The sequence below is a fragment of the Dermacentor variabilis genome, chromosome 11, assembly GCF_050947875.1.
Source record: "Dermacentor variabilis isolate Ectoservices chromosome 11, ASM5094787v1, whole genome shotgun sequence".
Taxonomy (NCBI): domain Eukaryota; kingdom Metazoa; phylum Arthropoda; class Arachnida; order Ixodida; family Ixodidae; genus Dermacentor; species Dermacentor variabilis.
Genome location: NC_134578.1, coordinates 78,921,192 through 78,945,541, shown reverse-complemented (window position 1 = coordinate 78,945,541; position 24,350 = coordinate 78,921,192). Strand labels below are relative to the sequence as shown.

General features: G+C 44.8%; 1 protein-coding gene across 1 annotated transcript in view; it reads right to left on the bottom strand.

Annotated features, from left to right (window-relative positions):
- LOC142563348 (venom metalloproteinase antarease-like TserMP_B) overlaps nucleotides 1-24,350 on the bottom strand; it is a 43,635-nt gene that overhangs the window by 12,359 nt on the left and 6,926 nt on the right. Inside the window, exons 4-5 of the mRNA XM_075673910.1 lie at nucleotides 12,764-12,891; nucleotides 12,555-12,604 (exon numbers count right to left, since the gene is read on the bottom strand). Coding sequence (XP_075530025.1) covers nucleotides 12,555-12,604; nucleotides 12,764-12,891 — 178 coding nt within the window. The remainder of the gene's footprint in view (nucleotides 1-12,554; nucleotides 12,605-12,763; nucleotides 12,892-24,350) is intronic.

Genomic DNA, 24,350 nt, shown 5'->3' with positions numbered 1-24,350 from the left:
GTCAGCTTCTCTTTGCATTTTTCCCAGCCGGTTAGCTCCTCTTCTTGCCATGGTTTTCTTACCACCCCTTTGCCGTGCCTCATAGGTAAAACAACCGGTGAGCTAGCATACGGTTGGGTTCCGTCTGTTGATTCCACTCACGCGCTTGTGCAAAGCCACCTACGCTTCGACATCGGCACGTTCGGTCCCGCAGAAAGTTGCAGGATCCTTGGGTTGCACAACCACAACCGAAGGTTAAAGCAATGTAGTTGGCGACGGTGACGTTGGAGACGGCAACTACGTGGATCCCACATGATGACCATCATTTATGGTGCGAACGGTGATGCGACATCTACTGTGGACCTCCGTTACCAGACATGGTACCCCTGGCCTGCCACCAATATGTTACGGGGATGTTGCGGCTATAGAAAGACTATATTTACTCTATATATACAGGATGAGTCAGAGTAGTTAATATGGCTGTTCACCAACAACACACAGCAGCCAGCATTTCCGATCTTCTCCTTGCTCTCTTTTCTTCCATGCTTCCATAACAATATCATCAGCAATCGCGAATATATAGTAAAAGTACCGGAACAATTCTGTACTGACCTGTAAAATGCCCAGAGGAGTCAGGTTACCTTCATTAGAAGCAGTAATGAAGAGTATACCGAAATTCCTCCTACAACTAGCGATGAGGTCAGAAGGGCCTTGCAAGACATGAAACGAGAAAGGACGGCAGGATAAGATGGAATAACAGTGAATTTAACCCATTATGGAGGAGAAATAATGCTTGGAAAAATGGCGACCCTTTATACGAAGTGTCTATCGACTGCAAGGGTGCCTGAAAACTGGAAGAATGCAAACGATACACCAATCCAAACAAGAGAGATGTTAAAAAATAGAAAATAACCTGCCCACTAGCTTACTCCCACTATTATATGAAACATTTACTAAAATATTCTCCAATAGAATAAGCGCAACACTGGACTTTTGTCAACCAAGTGAACAGCCTGGCTTCAGGAAGGGGTACTCTGCAGTGTATCACGTCTATATCATTTATCAGGTTATCGAGAAGTCCCCAGATTACAATAAGCCTGCCTATATGGCTTTTATAGATTACGAAAAGGCATTTGATTCAGTAGAGATACCAGAATTCATGGAGGCATTACGTAATCAAGGAGTACAGAACGCTTACGTAAACACCTTGGAAAATATCTACGCAGGTTCCACAGCTAGCTTAATACTACTCAAGAAAAGCAGGAATACACCTATAAAAAAGGGGCCAGACAGGGTGACACAATCTTTCCAATGCTATTCAATGCGTTCTTGAAAGACGTATTCAATCTATTATACTGGGAAGGCTTAGGAGTAAGGATCGACGCGAATGTCTCAGCAACCTTCGGTTTGTCGAGGACATTATTTTATTCAGCAACACTGAAGACGAGTTCCAGCAAATGATTAAATAACTTAACACAGAGAGCGTTAGAGGGGGCTAGAACACTAATATGCGGAAGACAAAGATGATGAGTAGCGGGGCAAAGTCACAAGAGTTCGGGATCACCAGTCAGCCTCTAGAGTCTGTGAAAGAGTACGTTTACCTAGGTTAACTAACCACAGGGAACCCTGATCATGAGAAGGAAATTCATACAAGGAGAAAAATTGGTTGGATCGCATACGGCCTACATTGTCAGCTCCGGACTGGAAGCTTACCATTAACATTTAAAAGGAAGGTGTAGTATAGTGCATCCTACCAATGCTCACATATGGGGCAGAGACTTGGAGACTTGGAAGAAGCTTGAGAAGAAAGTTAAGGACCGCGCAAAGAGCGATGGACCGAAGATTGCTGGGCATAACGTTAAGAGACAGAAACAGAGCGGTTTGGATCAGAGAGAAAGCTGGGTATAGAAGATATTCTGACATCACGTGAAAAAAATGGAGCTGGGCAGGACATGTAACTCGCCGCTTAGATAAACGTTCGAACATGAGGGTTAGAGAATGGGTACTGAGATAAGAAAAACGCAGTGAAGGACGGCAAAAGACGAAGACCGCCGCCGCCGGTGGTGGTGGTAGTGGTGTATATGCATTCACTTCCCGGTCGCTGTACCAACTTTATGCCCATTTAAACATCAATGAGATTGCCAGTGAAACAAGTCGGTTCTGGGTGATACTTCCAATCTTATATGTCTTCAGTCCGTTCTACACCATCTTCGCTCTATGAATATGGCAGGTGTTTAACCAAAGTGGTTAAGTAATATGTTCATATAGTGTTCTTTTCGAAGTACGGTTTCTTAGGCGTCGCGGTATAATTTGTAGCCAAGGTTCGACGCATACTTCATGTGGTAATTATTAAGCAAATTAAGCAAAGTTTTGTTTTTCAATTCTAACCAATATATTTAGCGGCATATTGCACAGGAGAAATCGAAGCACTGGGGTGGCGTGAGGCGTGTTGAACTGAAACTCATAGACTAATGAGCCCGCGTAGCCGCACCTTCCAGCAACCATCACTCAGAGATGTCACCTAGCCGGGGAATGCCTTGTCGCCATGACAAGCGTCTGCATCGCACAGGTCTACTGAGTAATCTTCAGGCCATACACCTTGGCTGGATTAAACAAACGGTTTCCCATGGCTCAAAGGGTGCGGCACGTCTTCTAATAAACCTACTTCCACTCAAAAACCTTCTCCTGTAATTTTACTGGTAAGATTCATTTAAACACTGGCAAAATTTGTGAGGAAAAAAGTAATTGTCTTTGAACGGGAGACATGATACATGTGCGAAGGCATCACTGAGAATCCTAACGCGGTAACACTCGGTAAATGAATGTGCAGTGCGGAGAACCATCGCTTAATCCACGGCATGAATATTTAGCACTAGGCATTGTGGTCACGACGCTGATGTGAAGAACAGTCATGGAGCTCATGCGCGCGTACTGTATAAAATAATAAAATAAGTTGAAAGGTGATTCAAACTCTAGTCTGAGCAGATAAAAGACAGTCTTCATCGGCTAGCTGGGGTTGGAATGGCGTCCATAAAACACGTAATAATGTCTTGTGAGAATCGCACTCGATTGACTATTTACGCTGGATGTAAACCTGAGGTAAACTTGATTTTCACATTTTAAACCGAATACCTTTCTCTAGCCCTTTAACCTGCCTTCTCTATTGGCTGTTGCTTCATAATCGTTGGTGGGTGTTCGCACTTCGCAAGAAAAACATTCGTCCGTTCGTTCGTTCCTTCGTTTTTTCAGGCTATGTATTACATTGATAATCATCGTAGATTGTTGGTGGACATTTTTGTCGTCAGTTATTGTCATCATCGTCATCCTTATTACATCATCACCAATTATGATTATTGGCGCCATCATTATCATTCTAAAGTCATTATTGCGTCTTTAGGAAAAAAGTATATGGTCCGTCATTATCACCATCAGACACAATCAATGCTTTTGCGAAATTTTGCATTTTACTAACTCCTGCATTGACGATCAAGGAAAGGTAAGAAACCGAGGTTAGAAACATAAATGACCGGTATCGAAAGATGGCGGTAACTTACCTTATCTTAAAGACCTTATCTTCGAAATTTATCAGAGGATTAGCTGTCGCTACGTGAATCTTGACTGTTCGTGCTGGTTTGGTGTAAGAAATATATTTCCTTGTACCGGCAGTGTGTATGATGAAGACGCGATTTATGTACCACTGGCCTGTAGCTGCACGTTCCCGTACGCAATTACCTTAGTTCATAAGTACTGAATGATAAAAAGTAAGCATTGTCTTCTTTATGGAAGCCTAGGTGGTGTTGTACAAAAGAGGGTAAATTATATTTTAAATGCAGGAAGTGAGGGCAAACGATGACTAGTATTTCTGTCCTACTGACACATGCGGTTTGATGAAGCCCCCTTTGAGTTCGCAGCCATGCAAACAATGACCATATAACCGTTTTCAGCACTGGCACACTTGCCTTTGGTTAACCTCAGTATATTTCCCTTATCATTTCTGTCCCTCTCTCTAGTACATATATATATATATATATATATATATATATATATATATATATATATATATATATATATATATATAAACAACGCTATTATTTAACTACTTATTGTGGACATCCGGAGTATTTCTTAAACCTTTTCTTGTGCCTAGCGCTCCCCGTCACTTTAGTCTCCAGGAAACTCAATTATGAATAGACTAAATGACCCTCGCATTCTGAAAAGTTTCTCCATTCCGCACTGCACCTCTGCTCAAAAGAGCAGGTATTAGCGACTGCCTTCGACAGAAGGTTGTAGTAAGCTTCATCACTAAGCACGGCGACTCTTTGAGATGCGTAGCGTCTTCATTAGTCGAGTGGCGGCTGTGTACTAACACGGTGGAGTGGAGGTAGAGCTTGGAGTAGAGCATTTCATGAAAATATGGGCTCAGATTGACGTTAGTGTCTGAGTGTGTCAGGCGGGCAGAGTAGAATTTCAACTGAGCCACCAGAAAAATATATGTGAAGGAAGTAAACAGGCAGTAGAATCGTCCGAGGTGGGCGGTGTGCCTAGTCCAGGACGCAATGGGCCAGAGCCCAAACCTTAGACCTGTTCAGCAGGCAATGGCGGCCCTCAGTTCTTGGGCTTGTTAGCTAGTCCTTCCGCTGCTCGACGTTGGACCTGTGATCGGTGGTATCGATGGGCTGCGCTGACACTCCCATACCAAGCGGTAGAGGGTATTGGGCACGGAGCAGAAGGTGCAGTTGTAATTGTAGCTCGTAAAATACAGGGCGTGCCACAGCGTGTCGTGCAGAAATGTGCTGGTCTGGATTTTCCGGAATGTCACCGCATCTTCGCTGGCCAGCTTCGATGGACAGACTGGGTAGGTTATCCTACCCTGTAGTGGCTCAAGATGTCTGCATATCTTTTCGGGACGCCCTCATGTATGTCCACAGGGCATCATGAACCAAGCGGAATAACCTGGTAAATGTGACCTCGAGCAGCGGCGGGAGCCACTAAGTTACCTACCAGAGACTCGTGCCTCCATAATCAGAAAATGCACATTTCATGGAAATTCTATGAGTTTTTTTTTTCAGGATTGTCAGGGCTTGTGTAGAAATCCGACTTCTCTGCGAGTTCCTGCATGCCGTATGCGAGTCTCTGCTCACTGTGGTATGTTTCCTTTCCTCGCCTCTGTGACCGCGAGGGTTGTCACTGTTTCATCCGCGGAGTGGATGACACCAGTGTACAACGAGGCCACAGCTACCTCATCTCCCTGGCCGTTGATTACGCTGAAAGCGTGTGCCACCCTGTTGAAATTTTCTGCGTCGGGACGTACGACTTGGTCCTTCGTAGGACTTGCGTGGAGGCTGTACCCTCTGTTGCCTTTTAATGCGTTAGCATTCTTAGGGTACTTCTGGCGCTTTCTGGGGCTGTCTGTTGGTCTATGTTTGAATGCTTGTCTCTGTTTCTGCATGTAATTATACTCGTATACCAAAGTTCTTCTGCTTACTCGGGTCACTCGGTAGTCCGTGGTAGAATGGTACGGAGCATCGGGCTACCCTGTTGAGATAACAGGGTTGGAGACCAACAGCTGGACTTACTTGGACACTACGTACACGCCAATGTGTACATACGTGCATTCAGCGTACCTCTTTCCGTGAACGTGGGTTACTGTTCGTGCGGAACTGGTTTGCACCACGCTTCAGAAAAAATGTTTAACACACACATGCAGCACTGGGTATGTGCCACTTGGCTGTGCTGATCTTCAAAGATCCCTTTGATGCCGTTGGTAGTTTTGCGCCTGCCCGTCGCACATGTTCTTGTTTTCCTCTTCGCCTTTTCAGCACTGTTTTTCTTCAAGCTCTTTGATGCCAACTTTGGTCACGTGCTGTGTGGCAGTGGGTGCGTACCGCTCTTCCATAAGTGCCGACTTCGCGGGGTTTCCTGGGCCCGAGCACCTCCCCGATGATGATGATGATGATGATCATGATGATGATTATGGGGATGATCCTCCCACCCTGTCAAAAGGAACGTACAGCAAAGCATTTGTCGACGTTAGACTACGTTATACCAGAAACACCACACAAGCTGCGTACGTCACGCAAACACGCTCGTGTGCGGGAGAGTAGCATTCCGCCTCATGCTTCAGGGCCCTCCGCCAAGCGTAACTGAATCACTGAACAAAATGAAAGGTTAAAACTAAATTGCATCAGAAAAATACGTAAGGTACGACTTAAACGCAAGCTCCAGAGATGATTCCTTGGGATCCTCATTCAAATATATGAGACAACATAAACATGATGCGCGGAAACACAAAGACAAAGCTTGTTTTAGCTGTAGTTTGAGCTGCCGTTTCCGGTCTGTCTCAGTAGGCGCGGCCACTAGATAGCGGTACCGTTAGCACAGCATGCCTTCTCATTCCTGTAGGCCCTGCGCCTAGCGCAATTGCATGTTGGAACTAACTGAACTTTAAAAAGAAGAAATTCCCGCATAAAATTTGTAAAGTATTACTTACACTCAACCTGCAGACATGATATGTTCGGATTGCAGTTCGAACATACATAATTATGTTACGCGGAGACTCGAACACGAAGCTTTACGGCTACAATTTGTTTAAGTAATGGGACCACGCATTAGGACGCAGTAAACCCGGCGAATAAGAGGCTAACAGCTTCGCTATAATATTGCGCTAAGTAACCTAAATTAGGCATGCCGGATTAACTCGAAATCAGTATCAAAAGCTGTGATGCGCACTAGCACTTATACTCGCACTCACACCAAAAAAAAAGAAAGAGAAAGAGAGAGAGAGACTGCCGTTTTTCCGCAAAGGTGACGACGCAATATATGTCTAAGACAACTACACGAAGGATGACTACAACAGCGAGAGAGTCGAAATTCTCGCAGGGGAGAGTTGGCTCAGGCTGTGAAACGGAACTGTCGCGCACTATCAGGTTTTATAAAGACTAATATAAGGCATCACTTCATTAACACTCCTCCGAGGTCACATAATGTTATAAAGTTTCAAGTGCATCTGATATTATATATATATATATATATATATATATATATATATATATATATGTGTGTGTGTGTGTGTGTGTGTGTGTGTGTATATATATATGTAGATACACACACAAAGACGCACACACAAACACAAATATATATATATATATATATATATATATATATATATATATATATATATATATATATATATATATATATATATATATATATATATATGTATATCACGTGGCAATGATTACATACATGCCGCTCTTGAACCTTAGACCGACAGAAAGCTGAGCTAGTTGGTAATGATTCATTATGCAAAAAAGGCGAGGCGTGCGGACAGGACACAAGAGAAGTGGACAACATGAACGCAGTGTTGAACGCTTCTTGAACCTCTTTGACGTGGACATGGGTAACAGTAAAAACGGGACTAGGTGGGTTTCATTGTTCGAAGGTGCTGTTTCAGGCAGGCATGGAGTACTCAATATGTGCCACTCAGTCTGTGCTATCGCCCAATGAACCTCTTAGATGCGAATTTAGGTCACTGGGTTTGTGTCATATAGTGTGTGCCGCTCTTCAATAAACGCGTTCGCCGTCCACTAGGGATAACTAGGTATGTGCCACTGGCAGTTTGCCGCTCTACAATGATGAAAAAGCGCCCTTAAGCTTCTCCGGTACAAAGCGCGGTTAAAACCACGTCAGAAGCGTTACTCAAGGACAGCAACCCGACGCTTTAGCCGGCGACCCCCCGAATACGCACGGTGTTGCTGAGTTTGAATGAGCGCGCTTCATGCCAACGCTCTAACGAGCTACGCCATGACCACGCAGAGTATGTGCCCGTGTGAATGATTCTATCGCCAGCACGGAACCCTTAATTTGTACCACTGAGTGTGCCGCAAGCGAGGGATCAATTCCCGGCGTTCGCAGGCCCCGCTGCACCAGGCGTCTGCTTTCAATGCCAGGTGCGGAATTTTACGTTGTGCCACTAGACGCCGCAGCGAGTCCGAGAAGGAGCACTATACAGATGAGGATGGTTGCGGCACGACGCGTTTCTCATCCTTCGCTCGCACCGGGGCACCATGCATTCCGGACGCCACGCGCACTCCTCACGTTGGCGGCGACGCTTCAGGGCACCGAGTAGAGTTACTGTACATGGATACAGTAACTCTAGCCCCGAGTGTTCCTAGGGAAGCACGAAATAGGAATTGCGTTTCAATAAACGCTACATCGATTCAACGCAAACGCATCGTCATCTGCACTCATCGGAAGATCGGATCTATCTCAATCCTTTCTTCGGTGTATTGAGGGTGCATGTATCTGTGGACATTCACCACCGTGATGCTATTTCTCACGGCTAGAGGGATCCGCTGTTTCGTGCTGGATTGGTCTGCGACTGCATGGCCCAGACTCTTTAGCATGTCTGTGCCCTTCCGGGTCAAACTGGCTCACTCCATCTGATTCGTGTTCTCGGCCACGGCTAGGCACTATCAAGTAATGTGAAGGCCTAGACTGAGTAGCTTGTTGCCGATGTTGTCTGGGGAATCCCCAATGTCAGCTTGTAGGTCTTTCTTATGAGAATGTTAAGTTCTTCCCTAGCGCTGTTGTTGAGACTTTGGTAGGGGGCGCCAAATTACAATCGGCCTGTGGTCAGGGCTTCTATTAGATTTAGTGTGTCCTGTTGCTGCCGGCCGTGTTTTCTCTTTGTCACCTTTCGCACCAGGCGCGCGACTTGGGTAACTGCCTCTCGGAGCATTTGAGCAGTGGTGATACCGGCACAGCCCTTGCGGAAAGCGAGGTCAAGGACAAGATGTACGTCCATATTGAATGTGGTAATTCCGCGCAGGGTCAATGTTGGGTGTGGTTTCTCCTGGGGAGGCCGCCCTCTTGTCCTCTTTTCCAAGAATATAATCTCCTACTCTTCCGAAGCACATGAGAGGCCGCAACGGTGAAGGTAACACTCGGTACTGTCGATGGCACCTTCTAGGGTGTAGTGTTTGGTGGCCTATCCCATGGTTGTCTACACATACTCTCTCTTCGCGCAGGTCGCCCGCGCATAATGTATGGCAAATACTCGTGAAATTCTGCGAGACGTTCGGCACTCCCGTCAAAGTTATACTAAACCGTAGCGGCGATATGACTGAAACATAGGGTTTCTTTTTGTGGTATTTGAGTCTTTTGAGGGCTGAGGTTTCCGAGGCCTATCGTCGGCGTTCGCCTTGGAGAAGTAATAAAATACACAACTGGCAGTCACGCAGGTTCTATATAACTTAGTAAAGAAAGACTATAAGCGATGTAGAATGCCATGTTTCACTTTTTCAAAATCACATAGAAGTAACCTTCAAGATGCCGCATATTCCAAACACTTATGCAACTGTAATTTCTGCCTATAAGCTACTCAAGGCTCTTCCATAGAATTCGGACCTAAGGTACTGGCAGATGGGTGTTCTCTACCTATCCCTATATGCTCAAAACCATGCTAAAGGATATGACGTGAACTTCAGAAGCTACGCCCAGACCTGTAGAAACAATTTCGTTCTTAATTAGCCCCTTTAACTCCACAGCCAAAGTTGGAAACTTTCTAGGGGGCTTTGGTGAGTAGGGTATGCAGAAAGAGCCATTTAAAGCCCAGCCTTAATATTGAAGTTCCAGAAACAACAATTTATAAACTATTTTTCCAGGTTATACTGTTTCCTGGGAGCACTTTCAAGAAGGCAATGCTTCAGAACTCAACACGAGGATCTGCAGCAGCCCAGCTAATTACCTCCTACCACAACAAAAGCAAAACCTCGACAGTTAAGTCATTTTTAGGGGGGAACTGGAACGTGCGCTTAAATTTTGTTTTAACAAGGCTGCCGCAGCGCCTGAATACCTAACCTAGGGCGCTTTTATTATTCATGGTCCCGCAGAAGCGTGTATTATATTGGAAGTGGTTATTGGCATTTGGATTTCAGAACGCCTCACGGCTTCCTGGAAAACTAGAAGAGTAGTTCTAACCTTGAAGCCTTTTCAAGACACCTTTGTCTACGAATTCGTTTCATCGAGCGCGCCTTACAAGATGCATCTAGAGAGCAACAGAGAAAATGATTCAGGCCAGGCTTCCGTTGTGGGTCGAAAGTAGCCAGACCTTGTCTAGTAACATAAGGGGGTTCCACAGACCACCTTGCATTATGGACGCGTTTGGGTATCTGGTCACACATATAAAGCAAATAGGGCAACGTGAAAAATTACTGTTGCTGAGTTTCTTGATACTAAGTCGTCTTTTCATGCAGCAAGGCGCATTCATATTTTGCACGGCAAGTGAAATACATAGGGCGGAACAGTAAAACGGCAAGCCTCACAGGCATGTACAATTACTTGGCCTCGCTTTCCAGAAGGGCTGTGCCGGTATCACCACCGCTGAAAAGCTCCGAGAGACACTTACTGAAGTCTTCTGCCTAGGAAACGGTTGTCTGAAACGTAATGAAGTAATTTAACTCGGCATCGCTGGAGTTCCTGCGGCCTCCAGGCGAATGCAGCACCCACCGCGCGATGTGTGCGCGAGTATTTGAGCATTTGAGTTCTTCCGCCTAGAACCAGCGTTGGTGATCAGTTACGTATTTCTGAAAATTCGCTTGACTAATGTGACCTTACTTCGGCATTCTCACTGCTCTTTTAAGGCGTTCTTTAGTAGCAATGAATATTTGCAACACACAGGACGATACTAACAGTATGGTTAGTGTTCTGCTACAGAATAACTTGTGTTCACACGGACAAGCGATCCAAATGTTAGCTTTCGACACCTTTCACGGCTACATAGTTTGTTGGACGATGTTTCCGCCCCTCAATGAAATAGTTTTATTAGCAATGAAGGAAACCGTGTCGTGTGAATCACGCCTGTCGAGGGATCGACCCAGCGTATGCGGACTGTGCGAGTATCCGAAACATTGGCAGATCCTGGGTTATACGTGTATTTCTTCTCCGTAGCGCCTATCTTATTTTTCTGCTTTCTTTCATTACTCTCAATTGGTGTGAGAGAATATTGTTTTTTCGCATTGTTCGTGCGATTCCATGCGGGACTCACTCACTCGCCTTGCGGCAATATAGCCTTCGCAAAAAGCCGGCTGATCATTTTAATGCAATCCAGTTCTGATATAATTGCTTCACAGAGAGAAAAAAAGGCAATGCTGAAGTACGAGGCTCACATGTATCTTGCTGTCTTGGCTACCGCATTCATGGCTGTGTTGAACAACGTCGCGGGCCTCAAACAAGTCGCTAACGTGGAAATACTATAGTGAGTTCAAGTATATTAGGCTTGGAATGCATGTGAACGATGTCGGTGGCGAACGCAAATGCTGTATAACGACTGGCGCTCAGATATTTCGGGGTTGCGTTGGGTTGACCTTATGGGAGCACCCTTAGGTTTTAACTCCCATGCGAAGCGTTCAGACAGCGAGAAGATATTCCAATTCACGTTGGCAATTCACAGACAGCAGTTCTCCTCGTTGGTTTAAAAATGGTGCAGGCAAAGTAGTCCAGAATACGGGCACACACCATGGCTGTCGACGCACGTCACATGTTTCAGACACCCGCCGTGGTTGCTCAGTGGGTATGGTGTTAGGCTGCTGAGCACGAGGTCGCGGGATCGAATCCTGGCCACGGCGGCCGCATTTCGATGGGGGCGAAATGCGAAAACACCCGTGTACTTAGATTTAGGTGCACGTTAAAGAACCCCAGGTGGTCAAAATTTCCGGAGTCCCCCACTACGGCGTGCCTCATAATCAGAAAGTGGTTTTGGCACGTAAAACCCCATATATTATATATTATTATTATATTACATGTTTCAGACAGCGAAGAAAAACTACGGGATACTGTAGCTATGACTGCATCGACTGGATACGCAATGGCTCTTCGACGACCTTCTATGAACTGACATCTTTTCTGCTTTCTTTTTCTGCTTTCTTTCATTACTCTGTATAAGTGAACGAGAATATGTTTTTTGTTTCGCTTGTTCGTCCGATTCCCTGCAGGACTCACTCACTCGCGTTGGGGTAATATAGTCTTCGCAAAAAGCCGGCTGATCCTTTTAATGCAATCCAGTTCTGATTTAACTGCGTCACAGAGAGAGAAAAAGGCAATGCTGAAGCACGAGGCTTACAGATATCTTGCTGGCTCGGGCACCTGCATTCATGGCTGTGTTGAATAACGCCGCGGGCATCAAACAAGAGAATTGACGTTGCGTAATTTTCCGGGATAAAGTATTTAGGCATATGCAAATCGTTTCGCAGCACGCAATGGCTACAGATTGAAGCTAACTCCACGGTAGTTCGCACAAGCCAGAGTGGAGGAAACACTGGCTATGCGCTTCTTCTTCCTCTCCCAATGAAAACGATAGTAAAACAATATTTCCTTTGTTCGCCCTGCCAAGTGGCAGGTTGTTCTGTGGCCATCACTTTAAAATTCCTTTTCCCTGCGAAGTAATTAGCTGTGTCTTTAGTGCTATAAATAGGTTGCCCGATTTTAGCTGTCAATGATCCTATTTATATGTTAAATAAAGCATCGTATGGTAGGAACGTAAAAGTACCTTACATTCAAGAAGAAAATGCACACACCTGCGAAGTCCTTATCCACAGTACCCTTGTCATAGAGGGCGAGGTCTTGGCTGTAAGTAAATGTATTTTTAACTGCTCAATTCAAAGTAGTGACAATTGCAATGCTGTGTGCTTTGACATAAGCAAAGCTTAAAGAAGGCTCAATGTCGCACGCACTTCTCGACAGAGCTCACGTAGCAGTGTAGTAGTAGGATCTTTTGTAAGCTCACCCTGTTATGAGGTGCACTATGTCAGGCTTCCCGGGAACTCTTCCTTGCACGTAATATTTGTACAGCCCATCCAATGTTTTCTGCATTTCAAGGACAGCTGGTTCCATATGTACAGAAAATACGTCGTCCTGCGAAAAGAACTTCCAGTTTTAGCAGGAAAGCGCTTATGCCGAGCTCCGCCAGGAAGTCTTTTCCATGTGCGTACGTTCCACTATCATCATACTAGTCCAACATCACGCCAGATGGTTACAATTTACCATTTTGTACCTACCTTATGGCGATCAACGTAACCATAGAAAGGCTTGTTTTCATAAATAAAGTGTGCTCATAATGGACATGTACTTGTTGCAATGACAACATTCATCGAGGCATCATTTGTTTTACATCTGAGTAATTTTGTAGACAACGTGGCCATAGCGTGCACTTAAATAAGGGCAGTGCAGATGGTAGTGCTTAGATATCTGTTTTCGGGTGAACACCTACGGGCGGCGGCGTTCTTAGCACATTCTTCGCGCTTTGCAAAGGTGATCGCTGAAAATTGTCAGCGCCCAATGGCACCATGCCGCTTACCATTTAACATGTGTATATGGAATAGCGCGCTATCTGGTCGGTGCTCCAATGACCTAATTTCGCCTCATACGTATTCACCATTGCCTCCGACACACCCGTTGCGCCCGCTAGCCTACAGAGTGTTGTGTGCGATACTTAGAAGAGCAAGCGTCGCGTACTTTCTCTCGTTCTTATTACGTAGCGCTTTAAGTGACACTGCACTTCTTAAAGGTGGACACGTAATTATGACCTTGTATTAGTGAATGTGTAACCAAGTTGTCACTTCTTCTTAGCATACTCCTATCACGTTGGTCCTATGACCATTGCATCCAAAAGAGTGATGCTCTTTTTGTTGATGCTTGAGGTAAAACCGCAATGGGTAAAATGTTGTGTTTCATGAACCCTTTATTACCAGTACTTTTTGTACGGTACGTGATGTTTTTCGGTGAAGACTCAATTGACTAATACGTCACTCAGTCAAACAAAGTCGGTCACGTGAAGGAACTTAACTTGTTGGTGCAAGTGACAGTAGTATATTGCCTCAAGAAGCGAATTACATAAGTTAACATAGAACATTAATAATGCTCGTGCATTGCGTATCCCACGAGGCAGAAAGCAGGCGTTGTCTGCAAGGAGTGGTACTAAAAATCAAGGGAACCACATCAACGCCTTGTATGTTCACAGTAGTAATACGGATGACAGTAAATCGCAGTGATGCTAATGAGAAGTAATTGTGGGCAATTCTGGTGAAAAAAACTAAATTATAACGGAATAATTGTGGTCAATTAAAGCAAAGTAAATTCAAATAAGTTTATAGCATGTTAGAGTAAGTTGACTTAAGGTAAAGTGAATTCACCGTAATTATCATCAGGCTATCTTATGTCCTTTGGAGGACCAAGGCCTCTCTCCTGCTCTCTTCAATTACCCCTTTACCGCAACAAGTGATTCCAACTGGCACCCCTGAATTTCGTAATTTCATCACCACATCTATTTTTTTGCCGTCGTCGGCTGCGCTTCCCTCCTCTTCTCACCCATTCTATATCTCTAATTCTGAGTCGGCTACCTATCTATGACCTGCTCAACACCATTTTTTCTCTTAATGTCCATTAGAATATCGGCTATACCCGTTTGCTCTCTGATCCAAACCACTCTCTTTCTGTCCCTTAACGTTCTGCCTAGCATTCTTTGTTCGATCGCTCTTTGTGCAGTCCTAAATTTGTTTTCAAGTTTCTTTGTCACTCTCCAAGCCTGTGCCTCATATGTCATCACCGATAAAATGCACTGATTGTACAACTCCCTTTTCAATGACAGTGGTGAGCTTCGAGTCAGGAGCTGACAATGCCTGCCATGTGCGATCCAACCCTTTTTTTCCTCTTCTATGAATTTCCATCTCATGATCAGGGTTCCATGTGATTAGTTAACCTAGGTAACCGTAGTCCTTCACAGACTCTAAAGGCTGACTGGCGATCCTGAACTCTTGTTTCTATAGCCGGCTATTTATCCTTATCTTTGTCTTCTGCGTTTCATTCTTCAAACCCACTCTTACACTCTCTCTGTTAGGGTCCTCAATCATTTGTTGTAACTCGTCTGTAGTGTTGATGAATAGAATAATGTCATCGGGAAACCGAAGGTTGCTGAGATATTCGCGTTGGTTTTTACTCTTAAGCCTTCCCAGTTTAATAGCTTGAATACTTCTTCCAAGCACGTAGTGAATAGCAATGGAGAGATTGTGTTTCCCTGTCTGACCCCTTTCTTTATCGGTCGTCATCATCATCAGCCTGTTGCACGTCCACTGCAAGAGGAAGGGCTCTCCCTGGAATATGAAATTACCCCTGTCCTGCGCCAACTGATTGCAACTAGCGCCAGCGAATTTTCATATCTCATTGCTCCACCTAGACTTCTCTCGTCCACGAGTGCGTGTTCCTTCTCTTGGTACCCACTCTATGATCCTAATGGTCGAACGGTTATCTAACTTGCGTATTACATGACCTGCCCAGCTACCTTTCTTTTTCTCTTGAGTTCAATTAGAATATCGTGTATACACGTTTGCTCTATGATCCAAACCGCTCTTTCTGTCTTTTAACGTTATGCCTAGCAATCTTCGTTCCATCGCTTTTTGCGCGGTCCTTAACTTGATCTCAAGCTTTAATGTCAGTCTCTAAGTCTCTGCCTTATATGTCATCACTGGTAAAATGCACTTATTCTACACCTTTCTTTTCAATGATAATGGTAAGCTTCCAGTCAGGAGCTGACAATGTCGGCCGTATACGATCGAACCCATTTTTATTCTTGTGTGAAATTCCTTTTCATGATCAGGGTTCCCTGTGAATAATTGACCAAGGTAAACGCACTCATTCAGTGCTGAATAGAACAATGTCATCGGGAAACCGAAGCTTGCTGAGGTATTCGCTGTCGTTTCTATCTCCTAAGCATTCCCAGTTTAATAGCTTGAATAATTCTTCCAAGCATGCAGTGAAAAGCACTGGAGGGATTCTGTCTGCCTGTCTGGCCCCTTTTTATAAGTATCTTCCTGCTTTTCTTGTGTAGAATTAAGGTAACTGTAGAACCTCCCTAGATATTTTCCAAGGTATTTACGCAAGCATTCTATACTCCTTAATTACGTAATGCCGCTATGACTGTTGGTATTCCTATTCAGTCAAATGCCTGTTCGTAATTTATGAAAGCCATATAGAGTCGCTTATTATACTCTGCGGATTTCTTGATAATCTGGTTAATGACATGGATGACATGACATTGAGACATGACATAGAGTATCCCTTCCTGAAGCCAGCCTGTTCCCTTGGTTGACTAAATTGCAGTGTTGCCCTTATTCTATTGAAGATTGTTTTGGTAAACATTTCATATAATACTGGGAGTAAGCTAATGGGGCTATTTTTTTCAATCTTTTAATGTCTCCCTTTTCGTGCATTAATATAATGTAGGCATTCTTCCAGTTTTCTGGGACCCTTGTAGTCGATAGACACTTCGTATAAGGAGTCGCCAGTTTTTCAATCATAATCTCTCCTCCATTTTTGAATAAATCAACTGTTATTACATATTCTCCTGACGCTCTATCTGGTTTCATGTCTTGCAAGGCCCTTCTGACCATATCGCTAGTAATAGGAGGCACTTGTGTATCCTGTTCATTGCTGTTTCTAATTGAGGTATCATGATTCTTCTGCGTGCTGTACAGGTCAGTATAGAATTTTTCCGCTGCTTTTACTATATCTTCGAGATTGCTGATGTTATTACCCTGCTATCATTCAGTGCATGCACCTTGGTTCGTCCTATGCCCAGTCAGTTTCTTTCTCATTGATTTCAGGCTGCGTTTATATTTTGCGGCTTCTTGGGTCTTTAGAATATCGGTTACTTTTCTTAAGTATCGAATACCAGTTATTTTCGCGTTGTTGATAAATTTTGACAGTTCCGCGAATTCTACCTTATCACTAGAGTTGGATACCTTAATTTTTGTCGTTTTCTGTATTAGTCCTTTGTTACTTGGGAGAGCTTGCCTACTGGTTGCCTTGGTGCCTTGCCTGCCACCTCAATTGTTGCCTCTGAAGCCGACCGAGATACCGTTTCATTCATTACCTCCATGTCATCATCATCTGTTTGTTCTAAGGCTGCATATTTGTTTGCAAGTACCAGCCTGAATTCGTCTGCTATTATTCTTACTGCCTTTAGGTGTGCCTGTTTCTTCTCAACTAATTTATTTCTTTCCCTCTTCATCTTTAGGTGAATCCCAGCCCGAACCTGTGATCGCTGCACTTTACCCTATATATGAATTCTACATCCTGCACTATGCTGATTGCAACAGAAAGTATAAAGTGAATTTCATTTCTTGTTTCACAATTCGGGCTTTTCCAGGTCCAGATTCTGTTGCTAAGCTTCCTGAAAAAGGTGTTCATTATTCGATGCTTATTCCTTTCTGCGGATTCTACCAGCATCACTCCTCCAGCGTTCCTAGAATGGACGCCTGCTGCCAATTGCTTGTTCACCAGCCAGCTTATTCCGCAATTTTGCATTGAAGTCGCCCATTACTACAGTGCAATGAATTTGCGCCTTTGTCATCGCTAATTCAACATCTTCAAAAAACTGATCCACTTCCTAATCATCGTGACTGGATGTTGAAGCATAGGTTTGCACTGCCTTTAATCCATAACTCTTAAATTTCATTACAACTACACCTACCCTCTCATTAATGCTGTACAATTAGTCAGTGTTGCCCGCTATGTGCATATGGATCAAGAACCCTACCCCGTATTGCTTCTTATCTAGGAGACCTCTATAGCAGAGGACATGTCTGTTATTCAGAAATGTATAAGCCTCACCAGTTCTTGTGAACTGATTAAGGCCGATGATATCCCAAAAGATGTCTTATAGTTCTTTAAAGAGCCCTGCTTAGCTAACCTCACTCGAGAGAATCCGGGTGTTAAACGTTGCATGGGTCAGTTTCCATTGGCGGCCTGTCCGGACCCAAAGATTCTTAGCACGCTCTACTGCATTACAGGTCTGACCGGCGCTTTGGTCAGGTGTTCCACAGCTGCTTTGGACTGAAGGCCATTGAGTAATTGAGTGAGCCCTCTTGGAGGGGGTGGCACAATACTGCAACCGTTAGGCCAATTCCTGTTCTGGTGAGGTAGCGTCTTGCCGAAGCTTAGTAGGCCTTCCTAATTTGGTTGTGCCTGGATTAATGTAGCCCCACTCGCTCTCGGCATATTTCGCCGGTGACAGGCGTCACTCCAACAGTGCAGATGTTGTGCAGACTTAGAGTGATCTTTCTACTTTTCTTGTGGACAATATATGTAGCTGTAGAATCTTTCTAGACATTTGGGCAACATATTCATATATGTCTCCTCTACTCTTTGATGGAATAACGCCTTTATGACTGCTGGTATCTCTGCTGAATGAAATGCCTTTTCATAATCTATGAAAGCCATATGTAAGTTTAATTCTACTATCCAGATTTCTCGATTACCTGACTGACGAAATAAACGTGATCCATTGTAGAGTATACCTTCCTGAAGCCACCCTGTTCTATAGGTTGACTGAAGTCAAATGTTGTCCTTATTGTATTGGAAATTATTTCGGTGACATGTTGTAGAATACTAAATTTGAGCTAATGGGCCTATAATTTCTCATTTATATAACGTCTCCGTATTCGTGTATTCGTATAATGTTCCCATTATTCCTGTTTTTTACAACTCTCGAAGTCATGAGACATTCTGCATAAAGGGCCAAAAACTTTCACCATGAACTAAAGCAAATTAAGGCGAATTAAAGTGAACGAAGCTAGATTAAAGTTGATTAAGGCAGGCTAAGGCGTTTCATTCTTGTACAACTTACCGCAAGGTGGATTAGGCTGTATTTAGTTTGATCAAAATTAAAGTGAGCCAGATTAACGCACCTCTGTGAAGGACATGTGAGACGTGGTGAAATGTATTTGTAATGTAATTTATTTATAAAAGCGATAGTCCATAGGGAGCAGTCTAGTCGCAGCACAGCACCAGTGAGTAGTACAACCTCTAATAATGTTAATGATGAAACACTCAGTTTCAGAAGGCGCTTTCGCAAGCATCGAACGGGTCGTCTTCGTCGTCTTCTAGCTGCTACCATAAGCAAAAGGGGCATCGCCTTCATTAAGCTGAGTCGGCCACGTGTGTGAAACGGACCCATAAAATAATGTAAGGAGCGTGCTAGAGGAGGCGGTCCTAATATGCCTTTAGTTGGCTAACATGCAATGTCTCTCAACCAGACAACGAAGCTCCGGCGATGGTGTGACAGACTCAGTAACAGGACCAACGCAAGTTTGAAGAAGCAATCCGGAGCGAAGAACTAGCTCCCATACTCTGGGCCATCCAGCAGGTGCACGACGGAGCCAGGAAACTCAACCTCCCGGTTCCGTCGTGGGAGACACCCACTCCATGACAGCCCAAAGCTCTCGTGGCCTGCAGGACCTCGAATAAAGTTGATTTCCTTCCTTCCTTCGCAGGAGAGGTGGCGCGTACAGAACGGCACGCAGCGTGCTACTGTGCCAGTCTTCATCATCACCATCAGCATCATCATCATCGTCATCCTCATTAGGCCCACTGCAGGGCAAAGCCCTCTCCCATACTTCTCCAACTGCCTCGGTCATGTACTAAATGTGGCCATGTTATCCGCGCAAACTTAATCTCATCCGCTCACCTAACTGTCTGCCAGCCCCTGCTACGCTTCCCTACCCTTGCAATCCAGTCCGTAATCCTTAATGGCCATCGGTTGTCTTCCCTCCTCATTGCATGTCCTGCCCATGCCCCATTTCTTTTTCTTGATTTCAACTAAGATGTCTTTATCTCGCGTTTGTTCCCTCACCCAATCTGCTCTTTTCTTATCCCTTAACGTTACACCCATCAGTCTTCTTTCCATAGCTCGTTGCGTCGCCCTCAATTGAAGCAGAACCCTTTTTGTAAGCCTCCAGGTTTCTGCCCCGTACGTGAGTACTGGTAAGACACAGCTGTTATGCACTTTCCGCTTGAGGGATACTGGCATCCTGCTGTTCAGGATCCGAGAATGCCTGCCAAACGCACTCCTGCTCATTCTTATTCTTCTGATTATTTCACTCTCATGATCCGCACCCGCGGTCACTACATGCCCTAAGTAAACGTATTCCTTTACGACTTCCAGTGCCTTGCTACCTATCGTAAACAGCTGTTCTCTTCGGAGACTGTTAAACATTACTTTATTTTTCTGCAGATTAATTTTTATACCCACCCTTCTGCTTTGCCTCTCCAGGACCGTGAGCATGCTTTGCATTTGGTCCCGTGAGTTACGAAGCAAAGTAATATCATCAGCGAATCCAAAATTACTAAGGTAATCTCCATTAACTCTTATGCCCAATTCTTCCCAATCCAGATCTCTGAATACCTCCTGTAAACAGGTTGTGAATAGCATTGGAGAGATCGTATCTTCCTGCCAGACGCATTTCTTTATTTGAATTTTGTTGCTTTCTTTATGGAGGATTACGGTGCCTGTGGAGCCGCTATAGATATACTCAGTATTTTTACGTACGGCTCGTCTATACCCTGGCTCCGTAATGCCTCAATGACTGCTGAGGTTTCCACTTAATCAAACGCTCTCTCGTAATCAAAGAAAGCTACATGTAAGGGTTGGTTATATACCGCACAATTCTCTGTCACCTGATTGATAGTGTGAATATGGTCTATTGTTGAGTAGCCTTTACGCAATCGTGTCTGGTACTTTGTTTGACAGAAGTCTAAGGTGTTCATGATTCTATTTGCGATTACATTAGTAAATACTTTGTAGGCGACGGACAGTAAGCTGATCTGTCTACAAGTTTTCAAGTCTTTGGCGTCCCCTTTCTTATGGATTAGGATTATGTTAGCGTTCTTCCAAGATTCCCGTACGCTCGAAGTCATGAGGCATTGAGCATACAGGGTGTCCAGTTTTTCTAAAACAACCTGCCCACCATCCTTCAACAAAGCTGCTGTTACTTGATCCTCCCCAGCTGCCTTCCCCGTTTGCATAGCTCCCAAGGCTTTCTTTACTTCTCCCGGCGTTACTTGTGGGATTTCAAATTCCTCTAGATTATTCTCCCTTCCATAATAGTCGTGGGTGCCACTGGTACTGTATAAATCTCTATAGAACTCCTCAGCCACTTGTACTTTCTCATCCATATTAGTAATGACATTGACGGCTTTGTCTCTTAATACATACATCTGGTTCTTGCTTATACCTAGTTTCTTTATGCAAAAAAGACGTGCAAAAAGGACACAAGAGTAGAGAAGTGGACAACACGTCTTCTCGTCTACTCTTGTGTCCTGTCTGCACGCCTCACGTCTTTTTTGCATAATGAATCCTTACCAACTAGCTCAGCTTTCTGTCGTCCTAGTTCCTTCTTCACTGATTTTAGGCTTCTTCCGTTCTTGAGAGCATGTTCAACTCTATCCATATTGTACTTTCTTATGTCAGCTGTCTTACGCTTGTTGATCAACTTCGAAAGTTCTGCCAGTTCTATTCTATTTGTAGGGTTGGAGGCATTCATACATTGACGTTTCTTGATCAGATCTTTTGTCTCTTGCGATAGCTTACTGGCATCCTTTCTAACGGAGTTACTACAGACTTCTATTGCACACTCATAATGCCCATAAGATTGTCGTTCATTGCTTCAACACGAAGTTCGTCTTCCTGGGTTAAAGCCGAATACCGGTTATATAGCTTGATCCGGAATTCTTCTATTTTCCCTCTTACCTCGAACTCATTGATCGGCTTCTTATGTGCCAGCTTCTTCCGTTCCTTGCTCAAGTCGATGCTAATTCGAGTTCTTACCATCCTATGGTCACTGCATCACACCTTGCCGAGCACGCCCACATCTTGTATGACGCCACCATTAGCGCAGAGTATGTGGTTTATTTCATTTCTAGTCTCCCCATTCGGGCTCCTCAACGTCCACTTTCGGCTATCCCGCTTGCGGCAGAAGGTATTCATTATCCGCATAATATTTTCCAAACATTACTAATAACTCTCCCCTGATATTCCTAGAACCTATCCATATTCCCCCACTGATTTGTCTCCAGCCTGCTTCTCGGCTCCATGCCCTTCAAGTCGCCCATCAGTATACAGTATTTTGACTTTACCCATCGCTGATTCCGAATCATCATAGAAGCTTTCGACTTCCTGGTCATCATGACTGGATCATGACTGTACGAGCTTCAATTTGTACCTCTTATTAAGTTTCGCAAGACCTGCCCCCCTCTCATTAACGCTATAGGGTTCTTGTATGTTACCAGCTATATCCTTATTAATTAGGAATTCGGCTTCTCTTCACTCCGCTAAGCCACGGTAGCACAGGACATGCACGCTTTTTACCACTGTATGTGCTTCTTTTGTCCTCCTAACCTCACTGAGCCCTATTATATCCCATTTGCTGTCCTCTAATTTCTCCAATAGCACTGCTAGATTTGCCTCATTAGAAAACATTCGAGTGTTAAACGTTGCCAGGTTCAGATTTCAATGGCGGCCTCTTCGGAACCAAGGATTCTTAGCACCTTCTGCTGCGTCACAGGTCTTACCGTCGGCGCGGTCAGTTGCTTCGCAGCTGCTGGGGACTGAGGGCTGGGGTTTGATTCCTTTGTTCATTAGGAGGTTGTGGCCAAGTAGTGCACCAAGGTGGTCAATCCTTCTCTGGTGAGGGAGTGCGTTTCCGGTCACCGGGATCAGGCCGCAATCCAGGCCGGTTTATGCAATTTCATCAGTACGTTTATTTCTTTAGTGCGTTGGAAAATTGCACGGCACCGGGATTCGAACCATGGTCCTCTTGCACGCGAGGCAAGTGTTCTACTTCTACGCCACCACTGCACTGTGCAAGTAGTTCAGAATAAACGCCAGGAGTGTGAGGCGGTATACAGAGCCAAAACAGAGAACCGGCATTGAAGGTGGGTGTGGCCAGATTTCTGTCACATCGTGTCTTCTGACGCGCATGGATCGTCGCTAATCAGCGACTGAACTAGCTGGCAGAAATCATCAGTGCTGGGGCAATTCTGAAATTGTATAGCAATCAGAGGCGTCAGGTCGGTAAGGCAGGACAGTATACAGTTGGCACGAAGGCTCACGTCCATACAAGATAAAAAAAGAGTAAGAACTGGTGGTCGTTTGCGTCGCGGTGTTCTTCGCGGAGGGCATTCGTCAACGTGGGATTGTATTGGTTGTGAAAAGCATACACGACCCCTATGACTTAGTAGTTTTCAAGGTTAAGAAGTATGATCACAAAATCACATGCCGTCGCTAGGGGAAGGGCCGCGGCCTCAGCATAGTGCGTCAGGTGATCGACGTCAACAATAATACGTGGTTTTCAAATCCGCTATATGAATTTAGGCCATAAAGGTTGAGGCCGACTAGGTCGAGCGGTCGAGCAGGACACGATATCAGCTGTAGTGCGCCAAGTGGTAGCTGTAGCGGTGTGTTGCTTTCTGATAAGGGTGTTAAATAGAACGTACCGCTGAACAGACTGGTACATTTCATGCCAGTAATATTGCTCACGCAGGCTTGTGAAAGTTTTCTGGACACCAGCGTATCGGTTCGCACTTGACGAGGGATAGCCAGGCGCCATTTTTTGCCGTCCGGCATAGAATTGCGGGAGTAGGGGGTGTTATCCTACACGGCAAAGTCGGCTGCTTGACGGCATAGCGATGTATCATTGCGTTGCTCGGAAGGCATATCTATGGCTGTCCTTATTAAGGGGCTGGTGTCGTAGAGCGAACGGATAGAAGCCATATCAGGTATCATCGGCGAGCATAAAAGCGCGTCAGCACCGGAGTCCCTTGAATGGAAGCAGTGTTTGACACTAACGTCACACTCCTGCAGGCGAAGCGCCCCACTGCACAGGCGGCCCAATGGGCTTTTTCAAGGAGGAGAGCCAAGAAAGAGCATGATCTTCAGACATGAGGGTCAAAGGACTACTGTACATGTAAGGCTGAACTTGCCTAATGTCCACATGATCGATACGTATTCATTCTCCATGACGCAGTAGTTCAACTATTCTTTCTGAAGGGTGCGGATTGTATAAGCCACGTTTTATTCGTGGACTTCTGGTGGGGCACGGCCGCACCAAGGCCAACACCACTGGCGTCTGTGTGAACCTCTGTCGGCGCAGTTGGATCGTAATTGCGACGAATTGGTGGTGAAGGAAACAACACAAGAAAATTTTGAAAGGCTTTGTTGTACGCTAATGATCAAGCACGAGTGCATTTTTTGCGGTAAGGACATTAGTCAAAGGTGCGATGATAGAGGTGAAGTTCCGGATAAAGCGCAGAAACTAGGAGCACAACCTAATGAATCTTTGCTGGGCCTTGATAGACGAGGGCTTCGGAAACATAGCGATCGCGTAAAGCTTATCGAGTTCGGTAAGGATGGTATCTTACGAGAGTATGGGGCCAAATATACTTAATTTATTGGCTGCGAAACGACACTTCTTTAGGTTGAGCTGTAGGCCTGCTGAAGTCAGACAAGTTGGACTATCATGCAGATGGAGGTGATTTGTCCC